Genomic DNA, 21,818 nt, shown 5'->3' with positions numbered 1-21,818 from the left:
ACAGAGGTGAAAAATGTGGGGAATTAAAATTATTTTTTGTTTGCATTTACCTGGTAAAGTATCAGACAGTTGTTGGGTGATGTCGGAGGTGCTACTGCTACGTGGCAGAGGGCTATCCCCGCCTCCCAGCTCCTCCTCTCCCCCACATTCTGACAGCTGGCACTCTTCCACATCTGCCAGGATAAAAGAGGGCACAGTTAAGACAGTGCCACAAGACTGAGACTAGAAGACCAGAAATCTTAAAATGGAAACACAGCAGGATACTGTATGTCTTTTGTTATCTTTGGGGGTTTGCAGGCACAATGTAGATGAAGCTTTGATACATTCATGAGAACATTAGGGAGGAATTGCGACATGCACACATGCAGTGGTGAAGCAGACATACTCTTGCTACAGATTGTATTTCAACTCACAAGACAGTCTTAAGTTAAAACATAAACCTTTGCTCCAAATACTGTCACAACAGACATAGAAACTGGCAGAATGTGACAGATAGTAAGGTGGAGGGAAAGGTAGGACGGAGGTCACAAGCACACAAACACATGCAGCTCTCAGAATACACTTTACCTGAGAGTCTGTGAGAGCAAGCAGAGTTACCAGAAGAGATACCAGGCAAGAAAGAGCTCACAGTGTGGAGCAGCATAGGAACACTTTTAGTAGTGGGCAAAGCCTCGTATAGATGGACACAGTTGCTGATGGACTGGCTTCTCTTAGCTTCCATCAGGGGAAGAGGAAGAAGAGGAAAAAGAAAGAGACAGTGGAAACAGAAAAGAGGTAAAGGGAAGAAGACAGTATTCAATAACAGCAAAGCATTGAATGCTGCAAAGGTGATTCCATTGATAAATACATTCTTGATCAGGTGCGGAGAGTAAATAAAGCACAGAAGTGCTAGAGATTGACCTCAATATCGTCTACATCAGTGGTTGTTGAACTCTGAATATGAGAGAAATTTCATACAATATTACAACTGTAGTGTAACAAACAAAAAACAAAACAAAAACCAAAAAGAACCAAAAACCCCCCAAAAAAGATTGAAACCAAACACAGAAACTGTAAATTCACAACAGCGGGAATACAAGTTTATTGGTTGCATTGACACTCAGTATTTCTATGTATTGCACCATCACACTGAGATTTGTTAGGACTATAGATTCTTGAGAGGGATATCAATATTTGAGGGTATAAAAAATCTAAAACTATTATTTTTACATAAAAAACACAAACAGACAAGCTTTAAAAAGATCCCTTCAATTTGTTTTTGTAAAGAACTGTTAAAAACTGAGTACTGAGTGGGACATTTAACTATTTCTTTTATTGGCTGAAATATAGGCCAAAACCACATCAACAATAAGCTAATATTGGCTGATAAGTTGGTTCAGCTGGCTCTAATTTAGACCGGTCCTCATCTCCCTCATCCCATGTGCTTTCTAGAGCTGCACCATCAGTCAGGATGATAAATTGGCTGAGATCAACTTACCGCAAATATATTGAATTGGTATACATGTTAAGATCACAGTACAAAAAATTTCAGCATCACTATTACATAGTTTGTCCACCAGAAAACACAAGTTAATTTTTCAAATGTAAAATGTTGCGCTCCGTTTGCATTTTGGTCACAATTAATCTAAGAGATCCATATCAAGATTGCTTGTTAAATATACTTGTTCATCAGCCACTACTACATACTACAGATTTTTCAAATGCACATATATTGATATCAGTATCAGCTTTAAAAATTTAGTATTTTCTTTTTGGTCAAAATGTATTATTTTGTTATTTTATAGACATAAATCGGTAAAGGTAGCCCCAATAACCATCCCAGCAACGGGAGAGTGAGAGCTCATCCAACTGGATCTCTGCAGTTGTAGAAGCTTAATGAGCACCATAATGAAATATCCAGCCTTTTTTCTCTAATTATCAAGACAAGATCTCGGAACAATATTAGTTTGTATTTGCATGCATAAGTACAGCCAAGTTTTGACAGTTGTCAATGCTGAGGCATTGCCATTGTGTCTGGATAGCACTTCAGGGTTAATCTCAAAGAGAGCAATGAAAGAGGACAGTTCTATTCTCTGCTTTCAGCACACTTTAATTATGCCTTTTAGTGAGAGAGATACATCGTCTCTGCTACAGCCCGCCACTGCTTCCTATTTATGCATATTAATGAGCATTAATTACACTCTTAATGAAACTATCAAAAACTGCCATGCAATTGATGTGTGGGTCTTCTCTTGAGGAGTAGGGAGGAGGGCTGTCGGGCCTTTGAAGATCAATGTGGGAGAAATCCAATTAGGCCAAAGAAAGGGAAGGGAATTTGAAGCCGTAGTCTTTAATGTCCATCTTTGCTTACACACGGATACATATAAACAGACTAACAGAATAGGTGCATAAACATACACACGAGATGCATAATAGATGTGTCAGTGCGTGCATGCGCGCGTGTGCGTGCGCACACACACACACACACACACACACACACACACACACACACACACACACACACACACACACACACACACACACACACACCCCTTCTAAGACTTCATCCTTTAGGCACAAATACATCTGCTCTAAGCTCAACAAGCTCGTCATTTCAGTACGTTGGTGGTAATTGGAGAGGCGTACGGCAAGGAAAAGAAAAAGGATTGTCTCTGTCTTTTATCCTCCACATTAAGATTCTGTCTAGACAAAATTAAGACAAGCAAGACAGGCACTGCAGCTAGTTACTACACTACTGCCTCCCAGCTCAACTTATAATTAGCCTGCCACATCCCCATCAGATAAGGGGTGTTTGCTGTGTCTGAATTGAGCTAATGACAATGAGTGTCCAAAGCTGGCCTCTGACATGGCATCGAGGGATTGTGCTGTATGCCTGCAATTGAGCTGACATGGAAACATGTTGACATTAGCCAGTGACATATGAAGGAAACAATGGGGGCCATCTGCTGGTCTCTTTGTCTTTGGTGTTGGGCCTTTCAACGACACCTGGGCTTGTGTACACATGGACCTGTCTGAAGGCTTTCACATGAAGTAAATACGTTTGATAAACCCTATGGTCTGACGTTTTGCTCCAGAGGGTTATCACTATTGTGTTGTTGGCCCACACAAAGCCAGAAGATTAATACAGCACGGATATAGAATAGTATATGCATCTGGAGGGACTTATAATAGCCATCCCTTTGTATTTTATTTTTGTCCACTTTGATGGATTAGTAATATACAGCTAATACGACAATACTGTTATCACTAGTATTACAGGTACTTACCAGAGGCCTTCTGTCTGACGTTGTTTCGGGCCTTCTCTACACCAGGAGCTCCTGATGTAGTGGCCGAGCGAATCCTCATGGGCTCTTGAACCGCTGGCCCGCCCTGCTCCCCCTGGTTCCTCCAACTCAGTGAGAAGGAACGTGCCACTGCTGCTGCCTTCTGGGAGTCCTGGATCACTCCTGACATGCAGAGAAGAACACTTGCTGAGTACAGAGGTGTCAGTGTACATTGTTTATTAAGAATCAGATTTTTATATTTGGATTTAACACCACCAACCTCCACTGATATGCAAGACAGTTCTCTGTGGCTTCAAGCAACACAGAGTTTATATAGTATAATGGTATTTCAGACCTTAAAAAAACACCTTTGACTGTAAAGTTGCTGTAGAGGCTGTCTACATCAACTAGCATGTAGTGTGGGTATGATCTAAACTAGTAAGAGCTCACTGTCAAATACAGACTTAAAAGCACCAGTGGGTAGAATTTGAAAATGTCTTTGTGGTGACTACAAGTGGTAGTATAAAAAAAAAAAAAAAAAAACACACTCTGGCAGACAGCAGGGCACACTGATGGAGAGAGTTGGTCAGTTTATTTATATGTCATAGCTGTTCTGTTTACCTAGCAGTCAAAACCCAAAAGGTATTCAGTTTACAGTGACACAACAGAGAAAAAAAACACATTTGTGAACAGCTAGAACAACAGGATGTTCAGCATTTGTTATTGAAAAATTACTGAATTAATCGATGATTAAATTGTTGTTTCTGCCCATTGACTAATCAATTAATCGACTAGCTGTCAGCACTAATCAGTTGTTTAATAGGCCGTGTCCTTTTGAGCAAGGGCTCATAAAGTTTGCATCATGTGTGAGGCATCAATTCAGAAAATCCTTCACACATATGTAGATTTATCTTCACAAAAGCTTCACAAATGTTATTTTGACCAACTCCTGTTTTTTAAATAATAGCTTTGACACACTCAACACGTGAGAAATAGCGCCTATAAAAAGGTTTCATGTTTTATTGTTTTAGAACATTGAATCAGTGTTCAACAGAAATGACTTTTCAGAGTCAAAGTGAAAGAGACCAATACATCTAATCATAAAGTGAAATGTAGAAAAAAATTAAGCTCAAGTGGAAAATCACCAGAATTATCTTTCCACGAGTCAATTTCAAACCTTTTCACCAAACTTCCAGCCATCCCAATTTTTTTTATCCCCCCACTTCTCCCCCTCACCACGTCCTCTCTGCTTCTTCTCCTTCTGTTCACTGAGTTTGTCCAGGGGCAGGTTGCCCATGTCCAGGCCATAAACAGAGCGTGCCAGCACAGCCGTCAGCGAGTCCATGATGCTGGCCCACTCTGTCACCAGCTCCTCCCAGCAGGTAAGAGAGGACAGCACTGCCAGCAGCTCGTCCCATAGCTCCCGGGAGATAAATACGCACAGGTTGGCTCGCACCCACGCCACAATGATGGTCTGAATGCAAGATGAGACAACAGCAGATGAATTAGCATTGACAGACAGGGTTGCAGCAAGAAATCCCAGCCCCTGGTAAAATGTGACAACATAAATCTCACACTGTTACATCTAATTTGGTGTAGTGTCTTCTTGACTTTTTGTTAGCAAACACCCCAACAGAAACGCACACACACACACACTAAATATACAACAGGTTCCTGAGCAACATATGTTGATGGTTGGTCATACAAGAAATTGCATAGATTTACATGGATTCAATGTTTTGTAATTACATTGTACTATTAGTAAGATTATCAAGAGTAGGTATGAAGTCATAGCCACACTCACTCCCTCTTTTTTGATTTGATTAAAATACCCTGCATAGCAGTAAAAGTAAAGCTAAGCACATGCAGACATACCCTAAAGAGTATAGATGCTAAGCTTTCAGCAAAGCTGTCTTTTCTTTGGTTTTCCTGTGGCCTCTTCATCACCGCCTCAGTGATCCTCAGTAGTACCTGCAGCATTTGCTCCCTGCAGAACCAATAAAATAAAATTTGAGAGTCATGAAAGAATATCTAAAAAAAAAAAAAAAAGTAAAAAAAAAAAAAAAAATCCATGTATCTTTGGATATTTCACTGACCATGTCTGTGTGTTCATTGTGTGCTCCATGATCATGTGCCGGTAGATGCTAAGAACACCCTTGCACACCTCAACCTGGTTTTCCAGGAGTTTAGGTACGTCCTGGCATGGCTCCAACAGGAACACATTGGATGAGTTGGTCAGGAACACCTACATATATTAGTGCATGATGACACAAACAGTAAGAAGTAAGATGACTCTAATCACCTTGTGCTTTGATCTCAGGTTAGAAACACACCTCTGGACATAGTGGACACAGACCTGTAGTGTGGGCTGGATGCCAGCCTTGATGTCCCTGTTCTGCTCCTCAGTGAGAAAGCCCCGACTGATGGCGCTGCTGAACGAGTAGGTCCTCCCCCAGCTGGACGACCGTCTGTGACCATGACTCTCCGTCTTGTTGAAGACAAAGCAGGCCAGTCAAATGTTCAGTAGATGTAAGCAAGGATACTATGACAGATACTAAGCTGAGCTTTTAGTCTATGTCATACATTTTAATAACAAATAAATAAACAAAGCCCTTGGTGCACAACTTACCCTTTTTGAATTACTTAGAAGCACCTAAGATTTAGTTTGGATCTATTGTGATTTGAGCATATGATGATTCAGAGGCCCTAAGTGGATCCTCCTCTGCAAATAATAATAACAGATTTTCTATTCCATTTATACTACACTGCCAATCCCTTTTGGACCCTTTTACAATATAATAATCAGTCACAACATTATTATATACACGATAGGAAAATACACATTTACTGGCTTTCTTTTTACCTGTGCATGCATGCTGTTTGTCTCTGTGCTGAGTATCTGTTCAGAGCTGTCATCCACTTCATCTTCCTGGGCCGTTGTGTCAGGCTCTGTCATGAAGCTGGGCTTCTCCTGTAGGATCCACTTCCTGTACACTTTGATCACCTTCCTGGTTGCTGACGCCTCACAGGAGGGCAGCAGGAAAGCCTTAGTAGGGAGAACACAGAACATGGAGAACATGTTAACTAACAGTCCAGCAGACATAGTTCATGTAATCATAGTGTTGACATCCAGTCTGCATTTTAATCATTATCCAGTATGAAAACTATGCAATAGCTAGAGTGAAATTATTTTTTGCAACATCAAATCAAGAATTGCTGCTTGATGGCACCACTGTACCTGGTGGAAGACCTCGTTGACAAAATTCACATTGTCCCTGGTGGACAGCAGGATGGCATGCACCATGTCATAGACATAGCGGTGCTCCTCCTCAATGCTACACAAACTGGAATCACTGGGCCGTCGATCTGACAGCGTGCTGCTGTTGGAGTGGCTCTTCTCAGGCTCCCCCGCTGGTCCGTTTGTATCCCCATCTGATGTCTTATCCTTCTCCTTCTCCTGGCTGCTAGTGACAGTCTGGCCACCACAGAGAGACAGCGATAAGTGAGAGTCTCTTAGTATACTATAGAGCTGCCTACTCAGAGTTAAATAATTGGTCACAAGAGTTGACATCGACAATAAATTCCTGAGTTGATTAGTTGTATTTTCTTCATTATTTTTCAAATTTCTTTACGGGAAATGAGCTTCTGTATTATTAATAATGTAATCATAATAATATTAATTTTGCAATTCATTCCGTTCTGTCTCTTCTCCGGACTCCTGCCACTTGATTTGCTCTTTTGTAAAGGCAAAATGCCCCAAAACATTTAACTATTACTGTATTTGCACTCAGTTGCCACTTTACTGGTTGCAACTAGCTAAACTAATGCAGTCTACTCCAACAGCCCTGCATTAAATTCTACCTTCATGAAGGTTATAATATTTAGTTTTTGTTGAAACTATTTCAAAGACTTGATTCACCTGTATGATCATTTTGTGGGATGTAGTCTGTGGTGCTATTAAACTATACTGCATTATGTGGAGAGGTGCTTCGGTGATTTAGCCTAGCCTCAATGACATAACTGAGGTGGACAGAATAAAATACATATGTATGAATACATGTGTGTGAAGATTTTCTCAAAATCCTAGTCCTTTGTGGCCAAGTGTCTTTACACAGATACAAGTGTTTCTGGTTTTTGCAGTAACAATATACTCATAACATAACACATCTACCTCCTCCCTCCTCAATAACAGTATGACAAATAAACAGAAGGGTACTGTCTTACTCACCTGGATGAGTTTGGGAATGACCTCAGTGCCATTCTTGGCGCTCTGCGCCGCAGCAGCACTGCTGACATACTTCTTCTCCAGGAAGAAGGTGACCAGCCAGGTGATGAAGGCCACACGGGGTGCCAGGTACTGGTCCCTGGTGCAGAAGGTGCTCTCATTGTTCCGCGTCACTGGCACATACAAGGGTTTTGGTCTGTGGTGGGGGAGGTCTGATTGAGGAAGAGTGGAAAAGAATAGAGGATAGTAACAGAGGGAGGGGCAAAAAGAAGAATGCAAGGAGTAGAACGAGAGAGATCAAACATCAGCTCCCATGAGGGTATTCAGAGTTTTTCCCAACTGAATCAAACTATTCACTCAACCATGAAGCCTTGGAAACTTAACATGCATTATATCACTTAATTTTCTACCTGTTCACTTATTACACCTTTCACGTCTATAATCATCCTCCTTCTGTCTTTGACTTAAATAGTGCATTTTTATTGTGTTACTGCGAGCACGCGCATACACATACACACACACACACACACACACACACACACACTCTATCACTGTTTCCATATTGCAGTTTCCATATGCTACAGTTCATTTTTGCTTATTACCAGCTCTGCTAATTTTAAATGAACATGTCATTCTTTCTATTGTTGTGCTGAACAGCCTGCAGAATGAACTGTATTCCATATGGTGAATTTAAGTCTGCCAGTTTATTGAATAGAAGCTTTAGCTCCCATGAAGATGTACATAAGCAGACATTACAAACAGTCAAGCTGAGATTTTACAACCCAGACAGCAGTCTGTAAGTACAGTGCAACACAACATGGTGAGTACACTTTGCAGTAACATGCTCACTATGAAAAGGCTTCTGCACAAATATATATGTCAGCTTACCTAATAAAGGCTTGTAGAGGTTTGTGAGCTTGGTGAAGGATGGGAATAAATGTGGAAGGTAGTACTTCTTGAACAGGCTGAAGAGAAACCTGAAGCCTGTGTTCTGGTTCTCTTTGTTCTTCCATTCTAAACTGGATGCCTGGCAGACAGACAGCACAAAGGCAGACAAGGTCAGGCTACAGGGAGAGGAGATGGTTCCAGAGTTACTCAGACAGTGAAAGTATATTGTTTCCTACACAATAGTTTGAAGGTTCTTTTAAGAAACAGTAAACAGGGAAAATGCTTTGGTCTAGGTACACATAGTATTAACAGATTCTGACTTTACACACTTAACAACTGATGACTGTTTTTTATTTTACTGTTGTACACGACAGGGATTACAAACTACCTGAGCACACATCAACACCATGACAACATCTATATTGTATACACATATAAGTGCTGTCATATTCATAAAGTTGTGGGAGATCCGTCCAACCAGGTTGCTATAAAATTTTAAAAGCGAAAAAGAATATGGGTTAAATGGTTTCAATTGTGCCAACATTTGTCCCTGTATCTCACTTGCAACGTTGCACCACAATTTAACCCATGTCATTTGAGATTCCGTTATGATAACTATATTATCGCTGCTGGCGGCAAACAGTTGTGCAGGCTTTTCTCAGCATAATTAGTTATTACCTGAATGACCATGTACTTGAGCAGGGTTTCAAGGATGTAACAGGTCTGGTCATCTGCAACTTTTTCTCCCACCACAGCTGGAACAAGCGGGGTAATCTCCTCAGGCACCACTTTTGCTGCTCAGATTGACAGACACAAAGACCTGAATTAGTTCCAAAAAAAAAAGAGTTCTCCACTAAAAATGAACATAAACAGTCCGATATCAGTTTAATGTTTTTTTAGATGATCTCAATGACCACCCACATCACATCAGGCGACACAAATATTACAGAATCTATGTCATTATAAATGTACACATGTAGAGGCATGCACATCCCTGCCTCACCATCAGGGGGGTTGGAGAAGGGGTTGTAAATGATGGTGTCAAGGGTGCAGGGCCCTCTGGTGGAGGGCACAGCAGGGAATCCTGGCACCAGACAGGCAAAGATAAGGAACTGCTCCTCAGCACAGTTGTCCCTCAGGGCCTGCAGCCACAGCAGGAAGAGACGGATCCCCTCACAGCGGATCTAGACAGGAGGACATTGGGACGTATTAATGGACACACAAAGTAAAATAAAACACTAAACGTGACATACTATGAAGCCAGATTTTTTAAAGTTAAAATTCATGTTAATGTTAAAGGGATATGCGTGATTAGTCGACTATATAAAGAAATGTCGGCAGAAGAAATACTAGATGGTTAAACTAATCATTAATATCTTATTAGTGTAGAACGCCGGTTAACTGTTGTGTTTAAGATGTTACGTAGCTGCCTGCCACTCGCTGGGGCTGCAAACCCGGCAGACGACAGCCCCCCTCTCCCTGCACTAAAACCCGGATGTTGTAAATAAGTAAGGTGGAATGTGGGACTGTTGAAAACTCATAAAAACCAGCCTGGTTTTACAGTAATTTGATAAGGTTGTATGTACGCTGTGTCAGAATATACTGGTATATATCTACTCAGCTTGATTGTTTTTCTTACTTTTAGACTAGTCAAGTGTTCTAAATGTAAATTTGTGTTTAATCGACAGGGAAATCAGTCGTTAGGAACATCCCTAGTTACAGTGCATCATGTGGCTGGAAAAAAAAAGATTTCTCATATCTTGTGACAAACATTACCTTGAATGAATTTCCAGTGTGTAGAAGCTTTTTCAGAATAGAACCTGGAAGAAAAAAAAAAAAAAACAGAACTGTCAAAGACTTTTGCAATACAAATACTCAACAGAAGTCCCCTTCATGACAAGTAGGGCCACGACAAACAGCACAAAACTGAAAGGAGGAACCCGCTTGTCATCTCCAGTGACCAGATTGACCTTGATGGGTGGTCCTGACAAAGTAGTGGGGAGAGTGGCAAGGCTTCACATTTTACTGATGAAAATTAACATCAGTTGGCAGCGACATGCATTCATGAAGGCAATCTGGTTCTGCTGTAATCAAATGAGACATTGCTCTGATTGCTAAATACCTTGGGCGGATGAGGTCTGTGTGTGTGTGTGTGTGTGTGTGTGTGTGTGTGTGTGTGTGTGTGTTAGGACATACACTTGACAGCCTGCAGAGAACACTGTTATTATGAGGACATTGTGGGCTTGAAGAAATGTGGGCTGGTACTAAGACAGATTTTAAGTTTAGGATAAATATAACGTATAACTTTAAAAGTTATGTTAGAGAAAAAGTAAAGATAGTCCAGAGGTATGTTTAAGTCTTAATAAAAAAGTTTTTTTAACTGAGTGATTTGACTCAGGCATATCTAAGTGGTAGCCATGAAGACCTGGCTGAGTTGTACAAAAGTATAAATCAAGCTTATGTGTTTGCACGAGAGTTTATATGCGTGCTTGTCTGGTGCTTTTATTATTCTCCTCTCAATGGGTTAAATCAATAACATTTCTGTGGTCCTTACATAAAGGAATCCTTTCATAGTTCTTGGGCTCAGGACAGAAGGAATTAAAAGTAAGCAGACAGAGGATGATAAAAGGTGTGAGGATTTTCTTCAGCTTTCAACGGTTTGTGTCAAATGTCTGTGACCTTGCAATCCTCAGCTAAAAGGACAAAAACACTAAAAGTCATTAATGCCATTCCTGACCTACTCAACCCACCACAAGGAATTTATCACAGCGAACTGAAATGCTTTGATAAAAAAAAAAAAAAAAAAAATGGGAAAGAAAAAGTTATCTTAGGAATTCAATTAAAAAACAGGTATGCCAAGAAGCTATCCAGCCACCACCAAACATTCTTCAGGGGAAAGTACAGTGACAGCACAGCATCTTGACCGGTGACACACAAACTGATGAGCGGCAAAAAAAAAAAATTCTGTGAGTTCAGGAGAAGGCCAAGAGGCAGCTTTAAACCTGTGATGATTTGTTGTCCAATGACTGACAAAAACGAGAAATTGTCTGGGGCAATCTCCCCGAGATGAGTCTTGATATTTGGAATTACAAGCCTGAGGGGAGGGCCAATCTACGACTGATCTAGACCTAGACTGTTTAGCTGCCAGCGGCTGACAAACAACAGTTATAATTGAGGTTATCGCTTCATGCAAGGTTTTCCTTTTTTGTGTGGGACTGAAATCATGCCAGCATAATTCAATTACTTATTTGCATTTCAAATGAAGTGCTCATTTGCATTTCCCATTTACATCCCCTTCTAAGACTAATTATTTTCTCTTCATTATGGAGGGCTGAGGCATGGTGATGGTGACATTTTTTTTGTCACCACCGCCATGTGTATCTTAGAGGTTACAGAAGCTTCAGGAAGAAAGACACATACACAGTACATGTAACTACCTGTCAGGTACAACAAGCCGAGAGTGGTTGTAAATCAAAGTAGTGCCAAGTATTTCATGTTGGTAGAAAACTTATCAATACATACCTATACTGTGAAACTGCCATCGGTTGTAGATCTTCTCAGGCAGAAGTTGTAGAATTTTCTAATAGAAACAGAAAAAGTAACGATTAGGTTTAGTAAGTGATTCGTTGCTGGTTATTAGAGTTTGGTACATAACAACTATATTTGCAGTTGCATTAGGTTGGATAGTCAGGCCTTTTTCCTTCACCATTAACTTTGCTTTAAGCAAGAACCTCAGCACTAACCAGCTTGAGGCTTAACCTGGATTTTTCTTTTAGAGCTGAAACTATTACTCAATTATTTGACAACAAAAAATTTATATCAGCAACAATTTTGATAATCGATTGATCATCAAGTCATTTTTTTTAAAGCAAAATGGCAAAAAAATCAATGGTTTTCTTAGTCTTCTATACTTTTAAACCAAAAATTCTTTGGGTTTTGGACCGTTGGTCCCACAAAACATGATGTCTAAAGACGTCACCTTGGGCTCTGGGAAGTTGGATTTCTGACATTTTATAGATCAAACAATTAATCAATAAATCAACAAAATAATCAGTATTGTATCTATATCTGTCTGTATCCGTCTTATTTGACTCTAAAGTAAAAGAAAAGGTCGACTTTGCTTTGGTAAGTGGCACTGTTTGACCAAAACAGTATAAACTTAAGGAATGCCGCATCCTTGCCCTTTCCCTCCACTTGGCCTCGCATGTCTGCAGATCCTGTCTGTGACACAGGGCAGCACAGAGAAATGTCATCACCTCGCCAACAACCGCTTTACAAATCAATTAGAGTGCCCTAACCTTTCAGCAGCCTATCATTATTCTTGAATGCAGCAGCAGGTTAACTGGGTCCCTCTGGAGAGATGGAAAAAAAAGGCTGGGGGACGGCAGATGTGTGCGCGCATGCACGCATGGCTAGTTAATAGTCAGTGTGCTGTGAGCAATTGATGCCCCAATGGCTCACTTCTCATCAAATCCTAATCACTGACCCAATAAGACTTTGTGATTACAATGTAGAGGTCAAGTCCGTCCTTTACTGTGTTACGTACAGTATGCAGCTCTGACCCACTTAACCAGACAACCAACTCTAGTCGACATGATAAAAGGCTCATCTGCCCTGGAGAGTGAGAAACACACTAAAGCAAAGGATACAGCGCTTAAGAAAAATGTGCATGACAGAACTAAAAAGATTAAGTCCTCTCCAGCCACAGATTCAAAGTGCTACAACAGTGAGGGAAAAAAAAAGAAATACAAAAAGAAAGATGACAAAGTATAAGAGAAAGCTTCAGAGCCTATAGAGCATCAGAATAAAACTGCCAAGTACCAGCTTTTATAACCTCAAGGATTTCTTGCTTTGTTGATATAACAATAAGGTTTATGAAGATGAAATTATTTAATAAATGAAACTGAAGTTGAATAATTGTGTGAATATAGGTTAGGTATGTTATATAAAGAAATGTGTAATTTTCATGATATACCAATATTTCATATGTAACTTTTAGACAATAATCTATACATATTAGTTTGTTTTATAATATTAACTGATCATACCCTGTTGTTAAATCTTCATCTTACCACCATAATGTTGCTCTGGAAGATGGCATATGGTGACATTTTGTTGTCCAGTGCTATGCCACATTATTCTGAGAGCTGTGGCAGTCCAGAAGTCATCTCATGTTTTGAGTGTATCAATTTGTCAACAACTGTCTTCTTCCCCTGTCATCGTCCATCTTTAACTTTCTGTTCTTGTCCTCTGAAACTAAATCCCTGTCATTATCAGTGACACGGGAGATACTGAAAGACATACATCACTTTAAGGGGGTGCTGGATGACTATCTGTGCTGCTCAACTTCTCTCTGATCCACAGATGTGATGATATGCGTGTACAGGCGTGTGGCTGCACCTTGCTATTGATCCCACATGGGATTATTACATCTCCGTAAGGCTCTGTACTGGTCTCCTCCACTCTGTCTCCTTGGTGCAGCAGACACATTATGCTAGGCTGTAACACAGCAGGGTAGCCTGCTTAAGCCTTTGCCAGTGTGTGTGCGCAGACACAATAACACCATCTTTCTCTCTCCTTACAGAGCACCAGGAAGGGAGAGTGGGAATGAGATGGAGAAGCTAGCTCAGAAAGACTCCCCGTGGAGCTGGAATGGCGGCCGCAACAATGAGGAATTTACTGGGTGATATGCTGCGAATGCAGAGTCTGCTGGACTAGAGGTTGGTGGAGTTACTCTAATCTGCAGCCATACTCCAGCATAAAGATGGGGGCATTACTGTGGTACAACAGCAGCCTTAACACATTTACATGATCCGCACTTAGGTTTCCAGCCACAGGGCCTGAACATGAGACAGAATACACTTCTCCCAGAGGTGGTCTACAAGGGCTTTTAGATGGCAGCAGCAGACACTCAGCATTCTCAGAAGAAATGCAGTTATTTACATATTGTTTAGGTTTTTGATAACATTATTATAGCTTCTAAGGATGATGAAATCTCCTGAGAGATGATGACAATGGAGACATAAAACACTAACCTATTAACACAATGTACATGCAAGATCAGAAAACAACTAATGTGTCAATTACATAACAAAACGTAGATCACAGAGAAAGAAATAGTGAAGTAGGTAAAGCAAAATAACTGTTAATTAAAAGTATTATCTTTCCATTACAGCAGAGTATACTTCAGCCTACAAAGAAAATGAGTCTCTGACTGTACAGTCACTTGTTGGCCTCATGCACTGTGAGAAAACATAAGTTACACACCTGCTTTGTTTAAAATGCTTTCTAAGGTAAGTCCAAACAGTGGAGACCAAACCAGACTGCTTATTTACATGCTAACCAAATGTCCTCAGCTTGCCCTCATTACTTGTGGATAAAGGCCTTGGTAAATGCAGGCTAGTAAAGCATATGTCATGTATAGTAACCTCAAAATACAATACTGTTTAAAGCCTAAAGCACTTTTTGAGTTTTATTTTAGAAATATTTATAATAGTAAGAGATGTTTTCATTTTCATTCTCCTCTGTAGCCAGTGGGTGGCAGCAGCAGAGCGCAATCAAAGTCCTTCCCAGGCTTCTCAATGTTAGCTCAGACATCAGGTTCAGGTTCCTCTTTGCCCTTAGTGAAAGCCAAGCTGCAGGAAGCTTCCTCTAGGACCAAATTATTATCATGTTTGGGCATGAATAGTTTTGGACAAATGAACCATGCTAAATTACATGTCAACAAAGCCACACACTACAAAATATGCATCTGTAAAATGTTCATAAATCATTGTTCTTGCATGTGACAAAAACAGTTATCTGTAAAATATACGGCAGCACTCCAGCAGTTCAGGTTTGAAGGCTAAAGAACAGGTTAAAACATAATGTGAGACATTAAGATTCATTTACTCAGCTTGTTCCATGCGTAAACCCATGCTACACTTAGTAAATTTGCATTTATGCATTAACCAATAATCCCCTGCTGGTGAACTGTCAGTCATAACTTGGACTAAAGAGGAGTGAGGGAGAAAAAGAAATCACTTAGCTAAATGGCCCTAGGTTAATTTCTCTGACACGTTAGCCAACATGTAGAGGAGAGTTTCAGTTGATGTGCATCAAGAGGAATGAATATGATGCCATTACGCCAGGCACAAGAAGACAGGATTGTTGATGGCTGTTTATGATACAGAGTGACACTGTGTTATTAATTACCTTCTTTCTCATTTCTGACCATTTACACACGCACTGCTTAAATGGCACATTTGTGTGTGGCATTTAAATGAACACCAGCCACAATCAATCCTCTGTTTGCCATGAGCTGTGGCAGGTGGACTATAAACCACCACATTCTTCCTTATTCTGGTCTTTTTTAAATGTTAAGTTTCTGACTTAAATTAGCAAGTGCAACTGTTTGGATATAATATAAACAGAAATATCATGCTTTTTTGTCCTCCTTTTTCCTGTATGTTGATTCAGTTTTGGTTTCTGGTGGTTCTGCCATGGATCTCCTTAGATTTAATCTCAAGTGACCATCTTGGGTAAATACACATAAATCCGTCAAAAGCCTCTGATTTTCTGCAGCTTTCTAAAAGACAACCAAATATTTATTACCCGTGGGGTGGGATAGATACACAGTTATTCATCAAAACTAAGGCGCACTAGATTTCATAGGCACATTTACCATATATGGCAAATCAGTAAATCAAGTCTCAAATCTAGATTTGGGGGGGGGGGGGGGTCGTCACACAGAGGATGGCAAGGGGAATTCAGAATGCTGAGTCAGGTCCGGATGACAGACGGCAGGACAGGTCATGGTGAGGTCATATCCTGGAGTGAAAGTGGACATAAACAGACTTCCCTCTGAGTTTCATTGGTCCCAGAGCTGTCCCTTAACCTGTCCCACAACCTCAGTGGCATCAGGATCGAACTGCTTTCAGACAGTAAGAGGTCATCTATAGTCATACAGGAGTAAACAAACTGGACAAACTGTAGACCCCTGAGGCCTGAGAATTGAGTATCCTTACCCCAAAGCTAAATCTTGTCTCATGAGAGCAATAACAGTCTTCTAAAACAGAAAGTAATCTTATCCAGTTTTATTCCTGGAACTACACCTACATGCTGATAAACAGCAGATTTTCTGTAGCTTTCTTACTATGTGCTTTAATTTACTCATGGTTTGGATCCATAGCATCAAGTGGTGACATAAAGACAATTAGAAAGAATGCATCCTGACTCCTATACAATATAGAAATGGCTGCCAAAGGGAGACAAACATTATCCAACTGACAAGGACACGGTATTACACACCTGCAAAGTATTGATGCTCGAAAACTCTTTTTGCAAACACGGGAACGCAAACCATTACAAACCTGAATGAATCATCAATAGGTCTATATCAGCGTTGCAAATCTGGACACTGCACTTTTTCACCAGTCCTCTTTGCAAAATCACTCAAGCTCTATTAAGTTAAATGGGGACCATGAGCAAACAGCAATCCTGACCTAAGTTCTCAATTAGACTGAGACCTAGATTAGACTTTGCCATTTCAGGACATAAAGGTTTTTGTTTCCAGCCCGGGCTTTAGGTTTGTGGTCATCGTCTTGCTGCAAAATAGATCAGACCAAACTACAACAGATGTTTTTTCTCCCAGAATTTAACCCTTTACTTTCACAAACCTTCCAGGGTCAGTTGCAATGAAGCATCGCCACATCATGATGCTGCCACCACTTCGCTGATGAGAACGGAGTGTTTATTGTTTTCTCACTATGGTGCTTTATAGTGGGGCTGTTGTGTTTTGTTTACATCAAACACAGCATTTAGTAAGATGCCTAAAAAGCCTTGATTTAGGCCTCATCAGACCATATTGTACAACCTTTATCCATTGGTGTGGTACCCAGGCACTGGCTGCTGTATGCACAGCATTCCTCACCTTAGCCATTAAACCTGTAGCTACTTCAGCTTTACCAAAGACCTCATGCTCACACTGACACTCAGATTTACAGTAGTACAATATTCTTTTCATTTTAGACTGATGAAAAGACTGATCTTATTATAGTCTGTGTGGTTTCCAGCACCATGCAAAGTTGTCACATTCTTTTTCACAGGCCTTGCTGCTGAATTTGTCTGAATGTTCCTTTGTCTTCATGAGTTAGTTGTTGCCAGGCAATTGACTATCACCTAGTTCCATATACAACTGTATTTAACTTACAATCACTTGTCACACCTTGATTACACACAGGTCTCCCCTGAACATCTTATGCAACTTCTAAAACCAATCCTCAAGACCAGTGATGATTTAGATGCCACACAGTAAAAGGGGTGAATACTGAAGCAATGCAGTATTCTTGCATTTGGATCAATGAGTTCCAATTTAAAGAAGAAAAAAATCAATAGGTTAATACTTTTACGTTATGTAGGTACTGAATAAATCTGTTGCTCAGCTCTGGTTTTACATGTTAAAAACCTACACACAGGCCTCAAGCAGTCCAGCATTTTTTAACAATGTTGTGGCATTCTTACAGAGATCAGGTCTCTCATCTGTCAGTCCTGCTGCAGCATCACTAACTACCATGGATGCCTCTGTGGCAGCAGACACAAAGAAATCCTGGAAGGGAATGGTGATGGCTGCTGGTGGCAGTGGGGGTGGGGTGTTCCAGCAGAGTTTAGGGGGAGGGACAAAAGATTACCCCCTCTAGATATCCATTACTCAAACAGGCTCGGCATGGGGGATCATACTCCCCTACAGCAAGCCACGGAAAAAGGGGTCACATACCTCATCATGACAGTGAAGTAATCCCCACGTAGCCAGCTCAAAGCAAACAACACACACACCGCAGACGTGTACTGTATATGTCAGCCAGATTTCAATGCAAGGAGGGACTGAGGTGATGGAGAGTGCAGGAGACCATATTCCCATCTGCCTAGAGAGATGAGGACATAACTGTGGCTTTCCCGGGAAATTCTTCAACAGAATAAGAAGGGCAGCGATGTTGAGCTTTGTTCTTCTTAACCTGTCAGACAGCATTAAAGTGTGTCGCAAAGCACAGAGCTCCAAAAAGGCTGTTGTCCCAGCAGCTGTCCATTCATAGCTACTCTATACACCGCTCTGAGGCTGCTTGGACAAAGGCAGCTACGGCTTATGTTCTGGTCGGTTGACTTCTGTGACTAAAGCAAATGATACACATTTATGAAAAGCTTTATCCTGCCAGGAAAAGTTAGGTTTATGATAAAACGCCTCAAATTTCTGTATTTACTTCAGAAAGGAAAATGATAACGGTGCAAAATTCACTGGGATAACATGATACATATTAGTAGTGCATGTTTGTGAGCACAAAGGTATCAATTGATATCATATTCATGACCACATACGGTCCAACATGCCTAATCTAATATGGCATAAAAGAGAAAGTCCGCACAGTGTAGCAGAGCTCAGGATCAAAGCAACCCTGTATCTGTCCTGTACACACCACTCAAAGCAAGCTTATCTTCTCAGTGCATGGGTAAAAGCACACGTTGTCACAGGCAGGGGCTAAAAGGGGACAAATGAGGGTTAAGCTGCTTTCAATATTAGTTCTTTTTGAAAAGATGACTCCATAAATATGTAGCAGGCATGAATCCAGGCTTTAGTTACAGGTCAGATGACTGAATGTGGACAGGCAGGGAGGCTATCCTTGTGAGGAGTGGAGACAACTGGAGCGAAATCTAGTGAGTTCGTTTTTCTTTTAATAGATGGGGAGCAAATATCTTAATGATTTTCTTTATCTTGATTAGAGACTAATTTAGCTTCCAAACAGCAGGCTAAGAAGGCCATAGAAACATAAACTCTAAATTCTACAAAAGAATGCCAATCCTGAATGACTATCAGCAAACAATCAAACAAACTGCATATAATACAGGCTCTAAAATGTGCTACTGTGTACATACTGAGTCAAACAGACAGGACGAAAAAGATCTAAGTTGATAATATGACAATAGAGCCCAAGATGCATTGGACATTCTTGACTGGCAGTTAGGAATCTACAGCAAAAGACAGACAACTGTGCCTGGCGTGATGCTACTGTAACAAACTCATGAACTGGTCAGTGGGCCTGAATCCAAAGTTAAGAATCCTCTGTTTTAGCTGGAATGACTTACTCTATGTTGGACATAATGCAAGGAACACTCCCTCACACTGCTCCCAGGTGATCAGAAAAACTAGGACAAGACATACTGTACAAAGAGGGACAAACAGACTGCCCCCCCATCTTTTTTTTGATTTGCTGCCATCCTTACAGCCCTGCCCTGTGCAAATGTAACTGGAGAGCTGAATGTTTGTGTTGGAAACTGGAGCTGCCTTTGCAGTCAGGTGGGAAAACCAGGTAGGGGACTTTAACCTGCATGTGCAACATAAGAGAGGGAGGGGCTATAGAGCCAACACACAGACACAAGACATGCCTCCTCTCATCTGCATACACACATAGGTTTTAAATACAATAAATGAACTGAAATCTCTCCCTCAACCCGCAGAAGGCTGGAAAATTATTTGATGATTCTTTCATCTGCAGAACCTCCAATTGATTTCCAGGCTATTTGAGGCAAATTCAGGAAGTAATTAGAGTATGCAACATGGCACCATGGAAACTGTGGTTGCACCCCAGAGTTCAGCAGTAAACAGGTTGAGGCTGTGGCAGCTATCAGTGGAAATCAGAAATGGAGACATCAGCAGACAAAAAGACAAATGACTTACTTCAAAAATAAAGAGGATAGAGTCCAGCTCCTCCCTTTGAGATTTGTTCCCTGAAACACATGGAAAATACTTAGATTTTTAAACACATAACCTGCAGCCACACTGCATTAGCTTCATCAATAATGTAACAATAATATGGACCACTCATTCACAGGAACTTATGTTACCATGAAAGCATACTCCCAGTGGGAACAAATCCTCTACCCATGACAGTGTTATACTGGTAATACTGGACCAGAAATTGCTTTTCTATGGGCTTAAGCTCATTACACTTGGGGCAGAAGGATATACACCCTTGCCGTAACATACACCATAAAGAGCAGAGAGAGGGTTAATTATTGAACCACAAGCAAGGTGGTCAACTAATCAGTTAAAAAAAAAAAAAAAAAAAAAAAAAAAGGTCCGTACTCACCTTTTTGTTTTAAGTTGCTTTCCAGTGTAATGAAATTTTCATAGAAGATAAAATAAATCTGAGAACAGTTGCTCTCGAAGAATGCCTTCAGTTCACTCTTGTCAATGATATCTGCGGAAAAAGAGGAAACACCATCAATGACACCTTGAAGGAAAAAAGCATATTATACCTTGTTGTCAAGATCCACCTTTAACCTGAATCCGGCCAATAAGTTATTATGAAATGGAAAGAGATTTTGTCAGGGTTTTTGGTAATCATAATATTGTGGTTTAGCTTGCCTTTGTGTTTTCCCAGTTACAATGGCTAATGATATGAATGCTATTAAAAGGTAATGATACACCAAACTTATTTAAAGAACAAATTAATGATCCTAGTAGTTTGATCATAATGTTGATTTTGCTGAGGATTTCCTTTCTCAGAATTTCTGAATATCTTTTCAGCAATCTGCTGTCACCAACAGCCACTAAGGAATGACTGTCATGTTAAACTCATAAAGGCTAATATTTGATTTTATCAGTATTGTGAATCTTCTGTGTCCATGTGTCAAGGTTTGTCAGTGTACAGAACATAGAACAAAACTGCCACTACTGTTTTGAGATACCTGATTGCTTCTGAATATCTTGAGAGTGACTTTCTTTAATTTTAAAGATGCCACAGGTACTATTTGCTGTCTCTTTAATTCAACAGTGACAATGTTAAAATCACTGTTGCGCAAATGACTTTCAACTTCTTCCCCATTTTGCAGACTACATCTGTTTTACATCAAGCCAATTTGCTTCACTTCTGTCCCCTGTGTAACTTCACCCACCTGTAATCACTAGTGGAATGATGACAGGCTTTATAATGGTGTTGAAAACAACTTTGCCACCCGATCTGATGATTTCCCAATCTTTGTGGTGGTGCAGATATTTCTAAAACATCCCTCTTCTGCTGATGATGCAACAAAGTATGAAAGATTTAATTTAAGGTGGAGAGAGAAGAGTGAAGACTTCATGTACAAAGACACACATCTTTGGACACTAACTCACATCAATGCGCCAGTGACCTTATGTTCAACTCGTGTACTGAGGATATTCCTCTCTCTGCTGCTGACCTATACACTGCTCTACAATATGTTGAATACTGTTGACTAGAGGATGTTTCATTCCCAGGTTTGTCTGCACTTTTAGCAAAAGCCAAATCATGAATCAAAGTGCACTCTGAGTTTAGGGATAATCTCACTTGGTCTTATGGATATGAAGAGGGAAGAGTCTGGATCGAGGACTATAATAGTGTGGTTAATGAGGGAAATAGGTGGTACATGTATACAGTCACAAACAGGCT

At 40.5% G+C, this 21,818-nt stretch overlaps 1 protein-coding gene across 1 annotated transcript in view; it reads right to left on the bottom strand.

The window, feature by feature from the left end:
- The window catches only part of ralgapa2 (Ral GTPase activating protein catalytic alpha subunit 2), an 89,201-nt gene that overhangs the window by 52,480 nt on the left and 14,903 nt on the right, over nucleotides 1-21,818 (bottom strand). Inside the window, exons 2-17 of the mRNA XM_022751088.1 lie at nucleotides 20,496-20,606; nucleotides 20,084-20,133; nucleotides 11,899-11,956; nucleotides 10,153-10,196; nucleotides 9,380-9,560; nucleotides 9,055-9,170; nucleotides 8,377-8,515; nucleotides 7,492-7,700; nucleotides 6,502-6,738; nucleotides 6,127-6,309; nucleotides 5,620-5,751; nucleotides 5,360-5,508; nucleotides 5,139-5,250; nucleotides 4,500-4,737; nucleotides 3,267-3,446; nucleotides 51-173 (exon numbers count right to left, since the gene is read on the bottom strand). Of these exons, the coding sequence (XP_022606809.1) occupies nucleotides 51-173; nucleotides 3,267-3,446; nucleotides 4,500-4,737; nucleotides 5,139-5,250; nucleotides 5,360-5,508; nucleotides 5,620-5,751; nucleotides 6,127-6,309; nucleotides 6,502-6,738; nucleotides 7,492-7,700; nucleotides 8,377-8,515; nucleotides 9,055-9,170; nucleotides 9,380-9,560; nucleotides 10,153-10,196; nucleotides 11,899-11,956; nucleotides 20,084-20,133; nucleotides 20,496-20,606 (2,262 nt within the window). The remainder of the gene's footprint in view (nucleotides 1-50; nucleotides 174-3,266; nucleotides 3,447-4,499; nucleotides 4,738-5,138; nucleotides 5,251-5,359; nucleotides 5,509-5,619; nucleotides 5,752-6,126; nucleotides 6,310-6,501; nucleotides 6,739-7,491; nucleotides 7,701-8,376; nucleotides 8,516-9,054; nucleotides 9,171-9,379; nucleotides 9,561-10,152; nucleotides 10,197-11,898; nucleotides 11,957-20,083; nucleotides 20,134-20,495; nucleotides 20,607-21,818) is intronic.

Source organism: Seriola dumerili, unplaced genomic scaffold, assembly GCF_002260705.1.
Source record: "Seriola dumerili isolate Sdu_G_001 unplaced genomic scaffold, Sdu_1.0 BDQW01000149.1, whole genome shotgun sequence".
Lineage (NCBI taxonomy): Eukaryota > Metazoa > Chordata > Actinopteri > Carangiformes > Carangidae > Seriola > Seriola dumerili.
This window is presented reverse-complemented; position numbering and strand designations above follow the sequence as displayed.